This window comes from Elgaria multicarinata, chromosome 8 (genome assembly GCF_023053635.1).
Source record: "Elgaria multicarinata webbii isolate HBS135686 ecotype San Diego chromosome 8, rElgMul1.1.pri, whole genome shotgun sequence".
Lineage (NCBI taxonomy): Eukaryota > Metazoa > Chordata > Lepidosauria > Squamata > Anguidae > Elgaria > Elgaria multicarinata.
In genome coordinates, this window is record NC_086178.1 from 79,364,872 (window position 1) to 79,385,835 (window position 20,964).

The 20,964-nt window shown below is 38.8% G+C and overlaps 1 protein-coding gene across 2 annotated transcripts in view; it reads left to right on the forward strand.

Moving 5' to 3' along the window:
- The window catches only part of PPP2R2D (protein phosphatase 2 regulatory subunit Bdelta), a 36,940-nt gene extending 16,257 nt beyond the window's left edge, over nt 1-20,683 (forward strand). For both annotated transcript variants that reach the window (XM_063132828.1, XM_063132827.1), the window contains exons 3-10: nt 807-904; nt 6,718-6,883; nt 9,701-9,813; nt 11,528-11,705; nt 12,631-12,795; nt 15,831-16,000; nt 16,088-16,179; nt 18,525-20,683. In XM_063132828.1, coding sequence (XP_062988898.1) covers nt 807-904; nt 6,718-6,883; nt 9,701-9,813; nt 11,528-11,705; nt 12,631-12,795; nt 15,831-16,000; nt 16,088-16,179; nt 18,525-18,804 — 1,262 coding nt within the window. In that variant the 3' untranslated portion in view covers nt 18,805-20,683. The remainder of the gene's footprint in view (nt 1-806; nt 905-6,717; nt 6,884-9,700; nt 9,814-11,527; nt 11,706-12,630; nt 12,796-15,830; nt 16,001-16,087; nt 16,180-18,524) is intronic.
- Nucleotides 20,684-20,964: the final 281 nt, after the last annotated feature.

Here is a 20,964-nt window from a genome sequence, read left to right on the forward strand (position 1 = left end):
AAAGAAAATTATTTATGCCTCCGCTAGTCCTCCACAGTGTCAAACAGACATAAAGCACCCATTCCCATAAAAAAACTGAGAAAAAGGGGGGGGGGGACCAAGATTCAATGAATATGCATGAAATTTAATCAGACTCATTTTCTGAGCTATAGCTATCACTATCAGTTTCAGTCTATGCTTCAATGGCAGTGCCCCCTAGAGGCAGAAATGCATCTTGCTATTGTATTTAAATAAATAAATAAATTTGAGAGTTTTAGTCTTAGTTTGGAACCTAGGACTTTGCTTGTACTTGGTGCACAGAAATTGTAATAATCTAATACTGTACATCGTTTTTAGAAATCATTTGGAGAAGTAAATATCTGAACACTTTTTCTTAAACATTTTATTCGTCATGCTAAAATAAAACAACCCATAATCCATGTTTTCTTCATTCTTTTCAATTTTTCCCAATTTTTGGGAAAAATCCAAAAAAAGGCTTCAGAAAAAATGGGAGGGGAACCGGTTCCCCCCCCCCCCCCAATTTTTCCATTTTTTTCCGGGCCTTCGTATCTCTGGGTATCTCTAAATTCCCAACGCCAGTGTGGAAATGCTAGAATTTAGACTATGTTCCTCATGCTTTAAATGTAATTTGGACATCTTATAAAATGTAAAAGGTGATCAATGCTTGAGGAGAGAAAACATCTTTTTTTAATATTAATGTTGAAAATCAGGTTGTATGTTAATATGGAATTGTCTATTGAATTATGGACTCTTAAGTACTCATTTCAATCTACATATATAATATTGTCTCTGTTTTATGTTTACAGCCGACATTATCTCAACAGTAGAATTTAATTACTCTGGAGATCTTCTTGCAACAGGAGACAAGGGTGGAAGAGTGGTTATATTTCAAAGGGAACCAGAGGTCAGTGCCATTAAAAACAAAGGGGGTGATTAAAACTGCTTTGCAATTTTTGTACGCCGCCCTGAGATCTTATTGATATAGGGTGGGATATAAATGTTTTAAATAAATAAATAAATTTTGTTTCAACATTAATGATGTCATAATATCACATCAATAAGTTTAATTGATACATAATGATGTGTATTTTTAGAAGATGTTCAGCTATTTACCTTTTTTCCCTTAAAAATGACCTGCATCCTGTACTTGAACTAGTTGGCAGGTCAACTAAATTGTTTTTTCTCTAGAAATCAATCATTTACAGTGATTCTTCAGATTACTCCATTTAAACTGGTACATGTATAGGATGTATATTCTTTCATAAACAACCATAGAAAGTCTGGGGGAAATCTACTCCTTATTTCTTGTTCAACCATTATGATTAGGAAGAGGATGATTAAAAGAATCCAAGGAAAAAGGTACACCATTTTTGAGATTGATCAGGATGAGGGGGCATTAGAGCTGTCATGCAATTACTGTGCTCAATATTTCATTCAGGCGGGGCAGGTGAATACCACATTATGTTACTGTGAAGAAAGCACACATCTGTTTCTCTACCTGTCTAATACGTAGAGTAACACAGGGGGAGTGTGACTGTTGATTCTCCGTGATCTCTCAGCAGCTTTCGATACCATTGACCATGGTATCCTTCTGGGACGACTAGAGGAGTGGGAGGTATTGCATTGCAGTGGTTCCCCTCCTACTTGGCAGGTCGGCTCCAGAAAGTGGTGCTTGGAGAAAATTGCTCAGCTCCGTGGATTCTCCAGTATGGGGTTCCGCAAGGGTCAGTCTTGTGTCCCATGCTGTTTAAAATTTACATGAAACCGTTGGGTGCAGTCATCCAGAGTTTTGGAATATGTTGTCATCAGTATGCTGATGACACACAGCTCTATTTCTCTTTTTCACCTTCATCTGCAACAATGGATGAGGGCTAATAAACTGAAACTCAATCCAGATAAGATTGTTGTTAGTGGGTGGTCCTTCTGACCAAATAGAGGGTGTTCAACCTGTTCTGAATGGGCTTGCACTCTCTCTGAAGGAGCAGGTTCATAGTTTGTGGGTTCTCTTAGAACCATCTCTGTCAGTTGAGGTTCAGGTGGCCTTGGTGGCATGGAGTGCCTTCTACCAACTTTGGTTGGTGGCCAGCTATGCCCCTATCTGGATAGGGATAACATGGCTTCAGTTGTCTATGCTCAAGTAACCTTCAAGTTAGATTACTTCAATACGCTCTACGTGGGGCTGCCTTTGAAGATGGTTCAGAAGCTGCAGCTTATGCAAAATGCAGCAGTCAGATTGATAACAGGAACCAGAATGTTCGAACGTATAATACTGACTCTGGCCCGCTTGCATTGGCTGACTGTACATTTCTGAGCCCAATTCAAGATGCTGGTTTTAACCTATAAAGCTTTACATGGCTTGGGACTGTGAAGGAAATCTGAGTTAATCAGTCTTTCCTAAGGGTTCGCTCAGGGGTTCTCCAGTCCTGGGCTACCCCCCCCCCCTTTAAGACTTCTCGTCGTGGAACCGGCAGTTTCTGGAACAAAAACACTCAGACACACTCGGCTAACCGAAGCAAGGTTTAATACGTAGACACAACAATTAACAAGTAAGGCTTTGGTCTGAAATAGTTACAAAAGAATAAAAGGAAGGGAGAATAAAGGGGGAGGGAAGGAAAGAGATGAGGACAATTGGTAACAAATATCACTCACCACAATTCCAGCTAAAATAAACATGCAACCACGCCACTAGCCCCCCCCTACCTTTGGCCAAACCGTGGCGAGCTTTGTCTTAGAAAACCAGACTAAAACATAACAAAAGCTAACTACTCGTAAGCACCCTGGCTGGGTTGCTCCTGACGTCCTTCACCCTCAGGCCGAAGACCTTTTTGAGCCTAATCCAATTAGCTCTTTTATCCCTCTATTCCTCTGCTGTACCACCCCTCCTCCCTAATGAGGGTGCTTAAACTTCTTCGCACACTAGGTCCAATTAGCTCAACTAAGAGATAGCATACAGGTGCGAGGCCTCTAACTGACCTCGGGACTTCGGAGCAACTCCGGCCCCCGGAAAGGCCTCCCTCCCACTTTCCCACCACATACCAAGCTGGGTCCTGGCGCCAGCCGAGTCAGAAACACACCCACCAGATGCCAGCCGTAAGCTACATCAACTAACTTTTATCTACCCATCCCCACTACGATTTACTACCCAGCAAGAAAACTGGTATAATTCAAAGCTCACAGCACTTCACACTCCTACCTTTCACAGGGACCACAATATCTAACGGTACACCTCTCCCGACATGAACCTACCCATACACTACGCTCAACATCTAAGGTCCTCCTCCAGGTGCCTACTCCGAGGGAAGCTCAGAGAATGGCAACAAAGGAGAGGACCTTTTCAGTGGTGGCCCCCAGTGAGGCTCACCTGGCACCAACACTGTTATCTTTTCGGCCCCGGGTCAAGACTTCTCTTCTCCCAGGCATTTAACAGCATATGTTGAGTTTTTAACTGACCCAGAATAGTTGTTTTAAATGGATATTGTATGTTTTTATGTTTTTTATGGTTTAAAATTTTGTATATTGGTTTTTAATGTTCAGTGTTTTAATCTTCGTAAACCACCCGGAGAGGTTTGGCTAGGAGGTGGTATATCAATGTAAATAATAATAATAATAATAATAATAATAATAATAATAATAATAATAGTAGTAGTACATGGCAATGCACCTGCATTTTCCTACACACAAAGTCATTATTTATATAAGGAAAACGTTATGAAAAATGGCAGTCTTTAGAGGAAGAAGGAAATGTTGATTGATCAAAAGTAGCAAATTGCTGATACTTTGATGGACTGCAAATAAAAAGGTAATTGATTTATTCAAAGGGAATCTAGAGAACTCATAAGCTTCATGCCAAAGCTGAAAGCCAACTGGGGCCACAGTGCTATTAATTTCCAGTTGCATTTATGATTTTTTTCTCCAGAACAGTGTCATCACATCACAATCTTTTTTTGAATGTTCACTGAATTTCAGAAGCAGGTCACTATGTGGCACTGAGGCTAAAGTGGGGGAAAAGACAGTTGTGTTGGACCTGTGGCCACTCCCATAGGAGTGCTTTGAAATATTGCTGTGCATTTTATTTAGTCTTGTTCCTAGCTTAAGGGTCCAGTAAGAGACAATATATTCATTATCAAATGCTATCTCAGCAATCTCTCTACTGCTCCTTGTGAGCACTATTGAAATGTTAGTCTGCATCCTTAAATAATGCTTCATTGAAAACAATTCTTTCAAGTAGCATTTTTGGATTTCAAGAATTCTGGAACAAGCAAATATCTATGACGTAGCATGCATTGCTTCTACTGGGGTTAGTGAGGAAAAGAGAATGGTTTGTTACTTTTATTTTTAAATTTGCTTCCAAATATATGTAATGGAAATTTGTTTCTCTATGTAGGAAAGTAATTTGTGAAATTGATACAAGTTTGTATGAACATATGAAGCAATTGTATGCTGTGTATGCATGTAGAGCTAAGTAGTCCTGGATTAATTCAGAATATACATGAGTTGCATGCACCTACATGCAGTTCCTTCCTTGCTGCTTTGGTTCTTCCTTAACACAAGTGGGAATATAGGCTAGGATTCAACACAGCTATAGCTTTCTATGACATGAGAACACAGAACTATGATTAGGTGCTTACAAACAAGCCAGGATCAGAAAGCATCTATAAACCAGAGTTTAAAGTTGTCCTAAAATTCCTGTCTTGTTTACTAGTGCTTAACTTTAGTGCTTAGTTCACACATCATGTAAAGCTATATTTAAGTGCAAAATCCTGGTTTGTTAGGTTGTTCACACAAAGGGAGGAGCGAAGCTGGATGAATGCTACTCATGCATATGCTGGTACCATATTTCTTTGATTCTAAGACATACTTTTTTCCCCATATAAACATCTCTAAAAATGGGGTGCGTCTTAGAATCGCGGGTACGTTTATTATTTCTTCGAATCAAAGCTCTTTTTTTGTTGGTGGTACTGAAATTAGTGTGCGTCTTACAATCAATGGCGTCTTAGAATCAAAGAAATACGGTATATAGTTCCAAACTCAGAAGGTGGAGTCGGAGATCCACACGCTCTTAGCCAGCACAAAGAAACCTGCACTGAAAGGGAGAATTCCAGTGGGTGGGATCAGGTGGAGACTGGAAAGGCCAGGATACAATTTATCCTGAGCCTCCTTACCTCCCCCTCCAAACCGCCATCACTAGATGGGCTGAAAAGCCTGTCTAGCAAAAACCACCAAAGATGGAAGACAGGAAGACGAAGATGACATCTGCTCCTCCTCTCACTCTGTCAGATTCACCCTAGCAGGTCATAGGAGTCTTGTGAGCCTCCGAGTATGGAGGCTTCTGAATAGCAAGATAGAGATATGCTTTGCATGCAGAGAGTCTTGGGTTCAATTCCCTGCATCTGATGCAAAGGGTAGGAAAGTTCCCTCCCTGAAACTTTGCTGTTTTTTCTTTCTTGTACACACACACACACACTTATGTAATATTCTTTGTACAGCTTGTGCAGTGAAGATGTTAAAGGTCTACCTTTAGTAGGTATGACAATAATCCAAGGAAGCTATGTGAACTCATACAGACAGAAACGATGAGTTTTTTGCTGAAATATCTAAACCAAAGAGGCAGCCCATCATTTAAATTGAAAACAATTTGTTTCTGTGACTGTCAAATGTTTCAACACAAAGTATGGCTATTTTGTACTTTTGTGTGTGTGTGTGCATGTGCACACACACACAGCGCTTCATTGCACGTTCTCCATTGATGCTTTGTCACAACAGAACTTTCCTTTGCACCTCAATGACATTGCAAGGCAGGCAGTAAGACAGCTTAGAACGTGCAAATGGTCTTTTTTTTATTTATTGCATATCTATACCACCCCATAGCCAAGGCTGGGCAGTTTACAGAAATTAAAAACATTAAAATACTAAATACTAAATGTAAAAACCATTTACACTAAACACACAAACAATATAAATGAAGACAACACATGTGTGAACAGTCAACCATACATAGGACAAATCCAAGACTGCTTAACAACTCATTATAACTTGCCAAGTGCCTGAGAAAAGAGATAGGTCTTAACCTGGTGCTGAAAAGATAGCAACGTTGGTGCTAAGCCGGCCTGGTCTGGCAGATCATTCCACAGATAGGGGAATCACTAATATTTTAGGTAATATTAGTTTGGTCTATTTCAGACTTACATGATTAGTTGTAATTACAAAATTATCTTCTCCCTATAAAGCCTTACATGGCTCAGGACCGCAATACATGACGGAACACCTTTCCCTACATTAACCTACCCGTACATTATGTTCAACATCTAAGGTCCTCCTCCAAGTTCCTACTCCGAGGAAGGCTCGGAATACAGCAACAAGGGAGAGGGCCTTCTCTATGGTGGCCCCCCAATTATGGAATGATCTCCCTGATGAGGCCTGCCTGGCACCAACATAGTTATCATTTCGGGCCAGGTCAAGACTTTTCTCCCAGGCATTTAGCAATATGTGATGAGCTTCACCGATCCTGGATCTGTTTTTAGGTTCATAGCTTAAAGTTGTTTATAGTTGTTTTTGTGTATGTTGCATGTTTTTGTGGTTTTAAATTTTGTATATTGTTTTTAATTGTTTTAATCTTATGTAAACCACCCAGAGAACTTTGGCTACGGGGCGATATAGAAATGTAAATAATAATGGTAATAATGATAATAATGATATTCTGTGTTTGTTTCCTTGCAGAATAAAAGCCGTCCTCATTCAAGGGGAGAATATAATGTTTACAGTACCTTTCAGAGTCATGAACCTGAGTTTGACTACTTGAAAAGTCTAGAAATTGAGGAAAAAATTAATAAAATTAGGTGGTTGCCACAACAGAATGCTGCTCACTTCTTATTATCTACAAATGGTAAAGACATTTTATTTATATAAAGTATGTAGCTGTAGATGTTCTAGTTGCATCTAATGACTTCAGTTCTAGATCTTTTATTAATATGTAGACATTTTTTTTATTTCTAATTTAACTTTTAACTGAGAAATCCTGTAGTTCTACTCAGAAGTAAGTTCCATTAATTTAAATGTGGTTTAGTTCCATATAACTAGGCGTAGGCTTGTCTAAATGGGTCAGTTCAGACAGAACACCAAACTAAGGTTTGGTGCTCCAGAAAGAAGCCTGGAAGCTGGTTTTGGGCTTTTGTGTTCCATGCTCTCAACCTCCCCCAACCCCACCCCGCCCCTTCTAGCATGCTCAGGGAAATGAGTTACTACTTATGTTTTAGCAGGCCATAGTTTTCCATGACATCTGAATTGTGAACCACGGGTTTTCTTGCTCTGCAAACAATAGTTTGTCAGCTCAGATATAAAGATGGGACAATAATATTCAGTTACATTTTAATGTAACTATTTCCCACTTATTGTAGAAGGTGAAAGGGTACATGGAAATTGCTATAGCTCATATTTGGCATTAGCTGGCATCATGATGTAGCCCTTCTCACTGACATGGTTCCCTACTGCTCTTTCTTATGGTTCAAGAAGTGTTTTACTTGTCTTGAGTCAGGTTTTCACACATGTCCAAATAATCCTGATTGCTTCCTATAACTTACCTTACACTATAAGATTGCTTATAATTAAAGTGATACCATTTAATGTTTATCATCTAAACTTCTCCTAACAAGCTAAAGGTAGGCAAGCATTAGTATGTCTCTGGGTTATTAAGTAACACAGATTACCTTTAAAATTATAGAAACATTAGTCAAATCTGTTTTAGTAAGGTCTGAATCCTTGAAAACTCCACTGTGCTGTGCATTTGACACAAAGCACCATTTCTTTTATAAGGTCTAATAATGTATTTTTCACTTCAAGAAGTCAGTTTTACTGTGGCCACAGAGACTGCAAGCGTGCTGTGCTTCTGAACAGTATGACTTCCACAGAGGAATGGAAGATTTCTAAACCATGTTTTTCCTTCCTGTTCTTTCTTATATCTTATAAGGTATAAGATATCTTATATCTCCAGAAGCTTATTTCTCATTATGAGCTATGAGTGTCATAGCTAATCAAGCTCATTTTTATGCTTATATTTTTCCTATGTGAATTGAGTATTAAAATGTGGTTTGAGAATTAAAATGCATTTTTATGAAAAAGCCACACTTTTTTTTTTTACAACTTAACCATATTTTAGAATACAACTACCATATAATGGAAATCTAGGAAGAAATGTTTTCTCAAAAATAAAATCTATTTCCCATCAAATACAACCTTTATTCCTCATGTCAATCAAGCACATTTCTTTTATCAAAGAGTATATACTCTAAGCTGGTCTAAATAGATGCGTCTGTTTTTTAAAATCTTGCATGTGTACTTGTATGTGAAAAGCAGTTCTTAGTTGATTGCTGAAATTGTAAATTCTTTAGTTGTGCAGACTTTTGTGGCAGGCACAGCTCAGACACAAGTTCATTGCTTAAGCCCTTAGAAGCACTCCTGACGTAATTATAAACGCCAGTGGCCCAGTGCATTTTGCAAGCTCTGTTACACAAAAAATGCTCTCGGCATTCTATGGGAATTCAGAAAAAAAATACAGCAAGTATATCAGGCAGAATATTCAGCTTCCTAAAATGAGTTCTTTCATTTTAAAAAATGAACTCTCTAGCCTTTATTGTTAGAAAAAAATATAGTTGAAATGTGTGGTTAGTCCCTCCTGAAATGTCAGAAGCTGGGAGGGGGGACTAAATGTGCTCTCCAGTGATTGGGAGCAGGGCCTCAATGGTCCAGTTTGCACAATGGAAATAAGCCATCATGGCTTGTTGTGAGCTGCAGTGTACGATTTGCATAATCACTGCCTGGCCGCAGCTTGTCATGCCATCCGAAAATGGACAGCACCTGGTGGCCAACTCAGTTAGTCTGGCCCTAATGGACTCTTCCATGGCCCCAGTTCCTGCCCGGTTTCCAAAGTCCCCTCAACCCCTAACCCTAAGCTTTTTCTGGCTTGTTGGAGGGTTAAACAACCCTCAAATAACCCATAGGCTGTTGTAGGGTTGTTTAACCCTCCGACAAGCCATGCTGCCCAGGTTCAGATGACACAAGCTATGTGCCTTGCAAAAATGGTACCTAACTTGACATTACACAATGGGCTGTCTGTCATGTGAACCAGGTTGATGGCTTACATATCTCCTTGCTCCTCCCAATTATTAACCAAACTAGAATAATCTACACTTGACTCCAAAACAACCTTTACTAAATCAGTAGTGGTAAGTGTCCCCCCACCAGAGTCCTTATACTTTCTGCTAAAGGAGACAATATCTAATTCTTCCCTCAGTGCTTTGGCACATGCAGAGGACTTGAATGGCTTAGTAGTAAACTTTCCCAAAATTTGTGAACATTACCGGATAGTAAGACTTGAAGAATAAGTTACACAAAATAAGTGACGTGAAATAATCTGTTCCACTTGCATAAATTCTGTGTTCAGAATTTGGATTTGCCTGAGCATGGAATTTCAGGGTGTTTTGTTTATTGTTATGAAGTACATACCATCCTGTCTATATGAAAACACTTGCAGCACAAGCCTATGCATGTTTACTCAGATATAAGCCGTATTAAGTTCAATGGGATTTACTCCCAGGTAGGTATGTATAGTAGTAGGCTTAATCTAATTAATGTACTATAATAATACTACATTTAACGTTGTCTGGTTTCAGCTATTTTTAAATGTCCTTCTCTCTCATTTGTTTAGATAAAACTATTAAATTATGGAAAATCAGTGAAAGGGATAAAAGAGCTGAAGGTTATAACTTAAAAGATGAAGACGGAAGACTTCGGGATCCGTTTAGAATCACAGCACTACGGGTATCTTGTCCTATTTTAGAATGAATGAAATCTAAGTAGAGTTGCTACCAGTTTTGCTGCAGTTGTATCATGTAGAACAGAAATTTTACTGAATTCTCACATTTTGATAGCTTCTAAACATTTAAGTTAAATATCACTTTGGGGGAAAGAGCTGTATCTCAGTGTTAAAAGCAGATATTTTATGTGCAAAAGCCTGCAGGTTCAGTTCTGGCATCTCCAGGTAGGGCTGGGAAGGAATTCTGCCTGAAACCCTGGAGAGTTGCTACCAGTCAGTGTTGACAATACTGAGTTAGATGGACCCAGTGATCTGACTCCATGTAAGGCAGCTTCCTATGTTCCTCCTTGAAAAGCCTAAAGAACATTTGTCTTTGAAATTACTAAGACTAGACTAACTAGGTTATTCTCTGTTGTTGTGTATTTGAAAATAAGAACCTGATTTGAGAATATTTCAGTTACATTTTAGTTAAGTTGCTATTTTGAAGGGCTTATACCACTTTTAGATCATGTTTGTTTTCAAGACCATACTCTTTCCAAGGCAACGTAACATAAAAACAAATTATTAAAAAAATACTAAGTATAAATTAAATAAAACCACTTTAGGAGCAATCCTATGCCCTCTCCCTCAGCATCTGGGGGGCATTGGATTGTACAGTTTCTGGGCTCCAAGGTTGGAAACGGGTGCTTCTGGCCTCCTCCCCCTCAGAGCCAGCACAGTTCTGGCTACATCTCTGGGCTTGGACACTGAGTGTGGAGACGCAAAAAGGAGGTGCTCCTGAGGGCAGGGAGGAAATGGGGGCAGCCATACAACATTTCTATGGTGGCTCCACCTCCTTCCCTCCCCCTCTGAAGCTCCGCTGCTACACGGGCAAAATCACCCATCTAGCAAAAATGCAGGGTGGCTGGAGAGCAGAGGCCAAGATTGCCTCTATGCTCCAGCTGCCCTGCCTTGGATACTCGGCAGCTTCCGAGTTCAGAGGCTGCCAACCATCTTCATAGACCCTTAATAGATACGTTTGAACCATGAGGACATAAGCTGTTATTTAGAGAGCCTTTTATGCTTGTTCTTTCATGGGCATGGAGCGCGTTTTTCTTGTCTTAAATTGTCTCAAATAATATCAAACTGCATTGATGCGCATGTGGTTCTGTGGGTCATAGCCATGGAGTTTTACTTGGTGTGTTAATGTATTTATAGCAGGGGTAGAAACACATGGGCCACGTACGGCCCCTCTGCAATCCCCGCCACCCCAAATTGATATTAAAGTTAAAAAACAGCATCTGCAGTGGCCTTTTTCTAATGTTGGCAAGCATTTGTTGTGTGAATTGATGCAAAGCATGTAAGAGTCTTGATGTTTTCCTTGACAGCAGCTGGAAACTAAGTGCACTTTGAGCCACACAGCAAGTACTTGAAATATTACAGGGCTCATTCAGCAAGGAAAGTTAGTTTGGAACAGCATTTCTGTGACCACCATAACATACTCAGGCTACGATCCTGTGCCAATGTACATGACAGTGAACTCCACTGTACTCAGTGGGACTTGCTTCTAAGTAGGCATATGTAGTACTGTGTGTCTAAAAACAAGTGTTCTCTAGATGAGAAGGAAAAGTGGGGCATACCTAGTGGTGAAAAGCTTAGATACAATTAACTTAAATGCTAATAACCAAAATAGTTGCTACTTTATGTTGAAGCAAACTCTGTTCTTCTCTCCGTTTTTAGGTGCCGATATTGAAGCCCATGGACCTAATGGTAGAAGCAAGTCCCCGAAGGATATTTGCAAATGCACACACGTATCACATAAACTCTATTTCGGTAAATAGTGATCATGAAACGTACCTTTCTGCAGATGACCTGAGAATCAACCTGTGGCATTTAGAAATCACAGATAGAAGTTTTAGTATCCTTTTTGGTATGAAGTAACCTCTTGTGTTAAATATTACTGGCTTATACCAGTTGTTTTAAATATGGGGTCTGTTTTATTCTGTTTAGTTTATTCTCTAGACTATTCCTGTAAAACTTTAGAAGTTCTGATTTTGGGTAAAGAGAAAACAAAGGATAAACAAAGCTGCTGATGCAGGGGAAAATGCTTGATAGCTGTCCTGTGTTAACTGTCAAATTAATAAGCTGTGATGGGGAATCTTCTAATTGTTTGTTTTCTGCATTGAATTCCTTGGCAACTTTTTCACTTCATTAAGTTAGAGGTTTTTCATTTTTTAAAATAAAAAATGAGATTTCATATGTAGTAGAGCTCTATTCCATTACCATATTGGCTGACAGTCAACGGAATAGATCTTAGACTTCATCATAGACCCTTGCATTGATTTCAGTGGGTGATTAAGGATGAATCCCGCCCATGTGTTACTGAACATTTGGTGTATTGGCTACGCAAGGACACCTCTTTCCATACTAAACAGCCCAAACCATTTGCACCTAAAGTATCTGCTGACTAGCTAAACCACATTGCGTTTGCTGCTTTAACTTTGAACAAACTTTTATTCAATTTATTTTAAACTTGTTTGTGTAAGGAGTGGGGGACATCAAATAGTTTATTGCATTCGTCTCATGCTAGCCTTTGTGCCCTACATGTCTGAATTTGTAAGTAATTAAAGTTAGTTTATCAGTTAAAGAAAAGGTGTTTATTGTGAACCCACTCTGCAGTACAGTACTATTCAGAAGACAATCTGAATCTTAGACATGCCAATTCTGAATAATGTTACAGAATTTTGGAACATGTTTCAGGTTTCTCTTCCTGTATTGTTTGGCTTGAAAGTAATATTTTCGGAGAAACAAATCAATATTAACCTTGACTAGCAAACTTTCAGACATTGTAGATATAAAGCCTGCTAACATGGAGGAACTGACAGAAGTGATAACTGCAGCAGAGTTCCACCCGCATCATTGTAACGTGTTTGTCTACAGCAGTAGCAAAGGAACTATACGGCTCTGTGATATGCGTTCTTCAGCTCTTTGTGATAGACACTCAAAGTGTAAGTAGTTTCTCAGTTTTCCGTGCCTTTGTCATAAATACACGGGTGTGTGGTTTCTGTTTAAATATATATTGAGTGCTGCTTATTGGTAGAGAACTTACCAATGCCTTACTTAAGGTAAAGGGTATGCATTTCGTAGAACAGAAAATCAAAATTGTCTTCTAGATGATCTTCAAGCAGGACTATAGTGTGAGACACTACTGATGTGACTTATGTTCACCCACTTATAAAACATAAACTGATGGAAACAAGTGTGTGACACCTGGCAAGCCTGTCTTCTATCCAGTCTTGGTGCTCCTCAAAGGTATCTGTTTTAACAAGTGCCAGGCTATATCTTTGTGCTATAACAACTGGGCTGATATGGGCAGAACCCATTTCATTTGTGACCATTTATAGCTAATAGAATTACTTTTCTTTCATAATGTGCTTGATTGGAAGCTAGCTTCCGAAGATTTAAAGGCCAGTATTTAAATGCTGAGCCATACAGCAATTAGGTTAGGAGGTTGTTGTTGTTTTTCCTCATAAGGTGTTAACGGCTGTCCTGGACCAGGGTTTTTATTTCCATACCTAGACTTAAAGCTCCATTGGTTTCTAAAAGTGTGTGTTGAGGTGCATTAGTACTAACACAAGTATTGTTGAAACTTGCAGGTAAGATTTTGTGTGGTGGGGAGCGATTGCAAAGAAGTGTACAGAAAAGTGGCAATTCCCTTTTTAGCTTTTTGAGTCTAACATTGGCACCCCATCTGGATGGTTTAGGGAGCATATAGGAAAAAGAGGCGACTAGCTGTGGTGCTATGAAATCTCAAAAAGGTTTCTTTATTTTTCTTATACGAAATATTAAAAAATCTGTACGCCACCCTGAGATCTTATTGATATAGGGCAGGATATAAATGTTTTAAATAAATAAATAAATAAAATGTTCTAAAAACTTTAAACCAAACTTATACAATGCTCAACATATCGGATCTTGTGGATCCTTCAGGAGCGGCGCAACGAAATGAATTACTTTTCTAAGTAATTATAAATTCAAAATCTTATTGGTTTTTTTTTTTTTTTACAAGATCGTAGTCGTATTCATTCTTTCTCCTTCAGCAGTTCAGCAGTCAAACTGCTGAAGTAGAAAGAATGAATACGACTGCGATCTTGTTAAAAAAATATCAATAAGGTTTTGAATTTATAATTACTTAGAAAAGTAATTCATTTCGTTGTGCAGCTCCTGACGAAGGATCCACAAGATCCGAAATGCTGAGCGTTGTACAAGTTTGGTTTAAAGTTTTTAGAACATTTTTTATATTTCGTATAAGAAAAATACGAAAAATATTTTGTATTTTTGAGATTTCATAGCACCAGAGCTAGTCGCCTCTTTTTCGTATAGCCTTTTCGTGGTGCTTTTTCCCTCTTTTTTCACAAATGGTTTAGGGAGCAACCCTATATTCCCATGGAAGCCATTCTTGCGGCCAAAGGCTTCTGTGGACTTTGCCCTCCATGGGCAAAGAGAGGAGCCCCTTGATCACCTGCAGTGGAGTGTTCTGTGGCTGCTCCATGGTGGCCGCTTTGACTGCAGCAAGAGCGAAGGACATCTGTGTCAACATCGGATCAGGGGTCTTATTCCCCAGAGACACCCATGGAACAGGGGAGCAGGGAGAAACTGTGCCAGCCGCAGAGTTGATGTAGCCATTTTTCCTCCCAATAGAACCAGTGGGAAGGGGGCGGGAATAAAAACTGACTGCTCATAAATAGTTTTTCGGGGTGGGGGTATAGTAAAAAGCCACTGCTCTCGCAACCTTCCACTCTGGTTTTCATGAGCCTGGCAAGGTTTAGGGTGTGGAAAGTTGAAGGTTCCTCTGCCACAAATTTTCCCTCTCTCTCTGACCAGCCCCCCACCCCCAATTGGATTGCGCTTCCATAAAATGTCTTGAAACATTTTATGCTACATGGCTCTAATTAGATAATTTTGTTTATGAATGCCTGTAATGACTGCATTCATAATTAAAATGAAAATAAAACCTAGAGTTGTAATCATGTTCTCAGCATGTGGTTCAGTTTAGTTTGCCGTAAATAAAGTTCTTCCAGCATTGGTAATTTTTAATAGAACCCTATTGTTCTATTAAACATGTTTTTAAAAATTTGGTTTTTGATAAATGTTTAAAATAAATGGTATGACCAAAGAGAAGAACAGTTCTTAGATGTATGTAGTTTTTTTAAATTGTATCAGTTCAAATACCTTAAAGCAAATTGCATTGGAGCTTAGCAACATATAGTGGTTCTGCTATGTGAACGAATTGATTTATGAATGGTAGTGCTTCAGTCATGTTTGTAGACTGATTCATACTGTCAAACAGCTGTATAGTTGCTGCTTATTTCTGACTAGGGAGATTCTGCTTCATGTGGAAAGCCTAACTCAGTGGTCACTCCTCATTTGGAGTAACATGGAGAGAACTGGAGGTTCTGTCTTATGAGTGCCTCCAAACAAAAATGTCCCCCTTCCCACTGCAGCTCCTCAAGCCACTCATGGAGGTAGGAGGGTCCTCTGGAGTGGGATTGACATGGAATTGGGGAGTTCAGTGGTGGCACACTCCCTTGACTGCATTTCAGAACAGGCAGGCATCCTCCTTCCCAACTGCAGGGTAGTTCAGTTAGTATCTGTGCCTCAATGCCCTCCCCTCTTCCAATTCACTTAGAGATGGGGCTGTACTTTCTAAGCATTAGATATACTTCAGGGATCCTAATACACCCATAAGCTATAGTGCGGCTTGTAGGGCTACAGTTTAGAATTCCAGTGTGTCCTTACTCCCCTTAGTGTTATTCACTGCCTATATATTGACAGCGGGGAGGCGGATCAATTCTGTATTGGGTCTCCCAGTTCCGACATGCATAAATGAATGGTGGTCTAATTTTTCAAGGCACATTTCAGCCACTCTCATGGCACACAATTTGGAAATAGCTGGTGCAGCTAAGACTTAATTATCAGGAAAATGTCAGAGTTAGTCTTCATTATTATTAACAGCTTTCCTTTATGCCTTTATAATTTTCAGTCTTTGAAGAGCCTGAAGATCCCAGCAGCAGATCATTCTTTTCAGAAATAATTTCCTCAATATCCGATGTAAAATTCAGTCACAGTGGTCGCTACATGATGACCAGAGACTACCTTTCAGTTAAAGTATGGGATCTCAATATGGAAAACAGGCCTGTAGAGACCTATCAGGTACAATGTTTATGCTTTATAATAAAACATACTTTTTTTCCAAAATGAAAAGTATTCTTATAGTGTCCAATACTTATATATTTTAAGGTTCATGAATACCTTCGAAGCAAACTTTGTTCACTGTATGAGAATGACTGCATCTTTGACAAGTTTGAGTGCTGCTGGAATGGTTCCGATAGGTAAGGCTGACTTGTGTAATGAGCCTCAGGAGATATTTGCTTGAATCCTGGACATTGTTGTGGTGTTTAAGTTGAGGGAACAGTGAGATCTGTGATCCAAAGTTCTATGGCCAACTTTGACACACTTAAACAATAATAATCTGAGCTCTTTTTAAAATAGGGGATGGGGACAGACTAGCCCTGAATTTCTAGAGGCTTCAGTTCGATCAGTAAAAGTAGTAGCATCTGTATTTGTCATTTAATGGTGTTTTTAATATTTACTGTAAGCCACCCTGGCACTGTAGCTCAAGGGTAGGATATAAATCTAAATAATAAATAAAAACAAATATGCTGCCCTAGGAGGAACCATAGTTCAGTGATAGAACATTTTTCGCACATCAATCTTTGGAATTTCTGATTTAAAAGCCTGAGATCTCTTTGCTGACAATGTAACATTTTATGCAAGAATTGAATAAAATTAAGAGATGGCTGCTTTAAACATAGGGCCAGTTCGCATGTAACAGTGGGAAAATTGTGGGTTAATTACCCCACGATTTTCTGGGACATGTTTTCTATAAACAACATCCAATCAGAGGTTGTGGGCTTGATGTGTGAACTTGGGCTGCTGTTTTGTTTATCCCCTAAAGAATCCAGCTATTAATCCAATAATAAACGGTTGGGTTGTTTAGTCCCTACGAAACTCGAGGAACTGGGGTTGCACATCACATTCACACCCTTCAATCGGATTTATTGGCAGTTGTTTAACCGGAATCACAAGCAGCACATGTCCCTCATGGATTGTGAGTTAAATAACCCACGATTTGCCACCATTATCAGATCTGCGTCTGGTGTATGGCACAGTATAGCATAGATACCACAGTGCATAAAGTTTCTACCAACTGGTTAGTTTGCAAAGAACCCTTCCTTGATATCCTAACTCAGAGAATTATTGCTAGTCAGAATGTGCAGGATTTTTCCCATGTAGTAATTGCCCTTCTAAAAATTGCATGTTCCACAGTTTACAGACATTTTGAAATTCTTATAAGCAGTGCAACATTTAAACCCCAGTCAAATATGACAGTAGCAGCAGCAATAGATTTATTGCTCTTTAATAGCTCTATAAGAAGACTTCTCTGAAAGGTGAGTGTACTCTTGAGATGGGGCCAAAAGGCTCATGGAATGTTATGCTATGGAGCTTTCAAGGACCCCATTTTCTCAACATGAGTTACATTCAAATGCTTTTGCACCTACTGCTATCCCTTCATTCATTCATTGTATAAGCTGCCACGTAACAATAATTATCTTCGCAGTGTACAAGATAAACTAGTGTTAAAAGTCTCAATTACATAAAGTACAGTTTAGATGCAACAAAAGCAAAGCTATTAATATCAAACAAATCACTTTAAAAACAAAGAGCAAGAAAAGAAAACAGTGCAACACTACAACAGTTAGAATAGGGGGCTAAGAAGTAGAACATATCAGAGAGCTGAAATAATGCTAAACCACAGTGTAATAAAGTTTAAAAGCCTTAGGAAAATAAAAAAGGGCTTTGCCTAGTGCAAAGAAGACATTAAAGTTTCCATTGGGATATGGCAGGCCCTCTAGCAAAAGCATTCTACAATTGAGGGGCCATTGTTGAAGAGGCCCCATCTCTTGTAGCCATTGGCCTTACCTCATTTGGTGATGGAACTTCACCAGGACTTCTCTTGATCAAGGCACAGGGTGGATATATAATGGAAGAGCTGATATTTCAAATACCGAGGTCCCAAATGGTTAAGGGCTTTGAAGATTAAGACTAGCACTTTGAATTGAGCCCAGAAATAATGCCTGTGAAAATAATGAAGCGCTGGCATAATATTTCATTATGCCCAGTTAGCACAATTGCAGCCTGTACCAACTGAAATTTCCACACTACTTTCAAAGGCAAGTCTCCACGTACAACACATTGCAGTATCCCAGACGTGAGTCTACTATGGTAAGAATCACAAAAGCCAGGTAGCCTTTCCAAAAGGATACCATTGTCAATAGTAGAGAGGTGGCAGCAATTTTATGCTTCTAGGTATCATTAGTACTAAGAATTTCACTGAAAACCAAATTCAGCTGGAGAAGTGGTTTACTATCAAGTGAAGGATGTGTTTGTACAATGGGTAGTGATGAAGATAAAGGCTGCAGTATATAAGAAGAATATAATGTAGCAATTTATATGGGGTATGATAAATAAGGATATATCCATATAAGGCCCTAATAGTAAACGTAATGTGAAGAAAAGGGAAATTGGGAGACTGCTAATGCAAAGTAAAATGAAATAGGTAGACATAACCCCTCATGAATGAGTAAAATAGTTGCTTTTTTCTCTTTTAATACAGTGCTATTATGACTGGCTCATACAACAACTTCTTTAGGATGTTTGATCGAAACACACGGCGAGATATTACATTAGAGGCATCAAGAGAGAGTAGCAAACCTCGTGCTATTTTAAAGCCCCGGAAAGTGTGTACAGGCGGCAAAAGAAAGAAAGATGAAATAAGTGTTGACAGTCTGGACTTCAACAAGAAGATCCTTCATACAGCATGGCACCCTGCAGAGAACATCATTGCTGTAGCTGCCACCAATAACTTGTATATATTCCAGGACAAAATTAATTAAAGACGGCTTATTTGAGGACAAAGTTGTCATCTTGCATAGTTAAGCTCAGTTGTTTATCTGTCAGAGATGGCCTTGTTGTCCTCCCAGTAAAGAACATTGATGCACTTATTTCCCTTTATAGGTAAAGGAGAGAAGCTGGCCTGGACTTGAGTTCATGGTGTATTTCTGCCTTCAGTGAGGGGGAACGTGGAATTGAATTTTTGTAAACGAAAAAAGCCCACTAGAAGCAGAATTGATGGACAATACTCATTAAAGGCCAATATTCAAAACAAATGTATTTATTTAAGTCTGAGCCTTCCTTTCCAGTTGATAGACCAAAAATCTAACACCCAAGAAACAAATTGTCATAAAAATGTAATTTCTATCTCACGTGCTCTTTATCTGCTGTAATATTTGGGCCTTTCAAAACATATATTTGTGCTTTATGCCTGTAAACATTCTTTCTCTGGCCTTCATCTAAGCTTTAGGTGTTTCTACCTTTGAGCATATAGGTAAGTCTAGAGTTGAGTGCATAGACAGGTTTTTCATGTATATTTACTCACCAACTGTATCTATAACCACACCTTCTGGTGTAAACCACTTAATAAAAATAACAAACTATAAAAAGTGTTTTTAAATCTGAAAGTATGTATTCAGTCTTTTTTATTGCATGTATTGAGATTGTGCAAAATAACTGATGGAAAGATTTGAAAATAGTTTCTCCCCAAAAATATTGATTTTGACAGTATAAGCAGTTTCATATGATACCTACTGCTTCAAACTCTAAATTGAAATTTCTCTCCAGTTGTCTTTACCATAGCTTGTATTGGTTTTCTGTGTAAACACCACACACACACACACACACACGCACGCACACACACACTCTCCAGCATCATCTGGTGTGCACGAAAGAGGAAATGTGAAAGATTAAAGTTCATATACAGCCTTAAAGGAGCGCAATGATCTTGTACACCAAACTTTTCAACAAATCACTGCTCTGGTTAACAGTAGACATGCCTCAGAAGTGAGACACATACCTTAATGTGCATTACTTTTTTACCTTTAGTTCTTTGTTTTGAAAATATACTTTTTAATTACTACAACTGGGCATAAACATATGCATACAAAGCATCCCACTGCAATTCGAGCTTGTATGTTTTTAAACTTGATTATGCCAAACAGGAGCACAACTTAAAACATGTTTTAACTCTTACTCTGGGTCTGCGACACCAGGAGATCAGACTATCTTGAGGCTGAATACTGATGTGAAAATACATTTGTAGAATACAGCGTTTCCTCTAGCAACAGGGGACTAAGGAAAAGTGTAGCACTTTTGGGGATCTCTTCCTAGAAGACACATGTTCATCTCCTACTGTTTCACTGTAAACATCTGCAGGAGTAAACTTGTACACAAACAGTAGTGGGCACACTTTTAATAGCACCAAATATCTTACTACTTCCTCAAAACTAAATGTGCCTACAAAGTTCCCTTTGAAAGTCAGGCCCTTTGAGCTTCCTGGATAAAATACAGGTGTATGGTTCACACTCCAATTTTAATTAAATGAAGGTTTAACATGATTACTAAAGTCAGATATAATATGCAGGAGCAACATGTCTCTGTTCCTCCCCTGTCAATTAATGTCCATAGAGTGCCACTCTTGTTTGCAGTCTAATAAATACTAATTTGGGGGTTCTAAAGATAAAGTTTAAATAAAAATTGTATACTGTATATCAGTTGTGACACTATTTGCAAATCTTGAAATGTGGAACGGTTAGGTCATTTAACCATTAGATTGACTTTGTTCCTAAAAAATATGCGAGAGCTAATACAATGGGATTGTACATAATTGTTCAATTATTTTGACCAAAAAGTTTAATAAATTTTAAATGTTTACCTGAACTTGCTCTGTGTACTTTGAAACTTTTTCAATGTACTTTCTTTTCCTAAAATTGCATCTGAGTTGTCCAAAGCACTGTCTTTTGATGTATGTTAACATACATCTTGCCATACCAATTTATCACTGGTGGCTGCTAGTTGAGAATAGGTCACATCCACCCTGGGTCGTGTTTTCATTTGTAATCTGCATAGCAATGTGATGAATCTACTTCTGCCTAGTATTGTTTGGACTTTTTGCCTTATGTTTTTGTTTTTAATCTCTGTACCCACAGTACATATGCCTA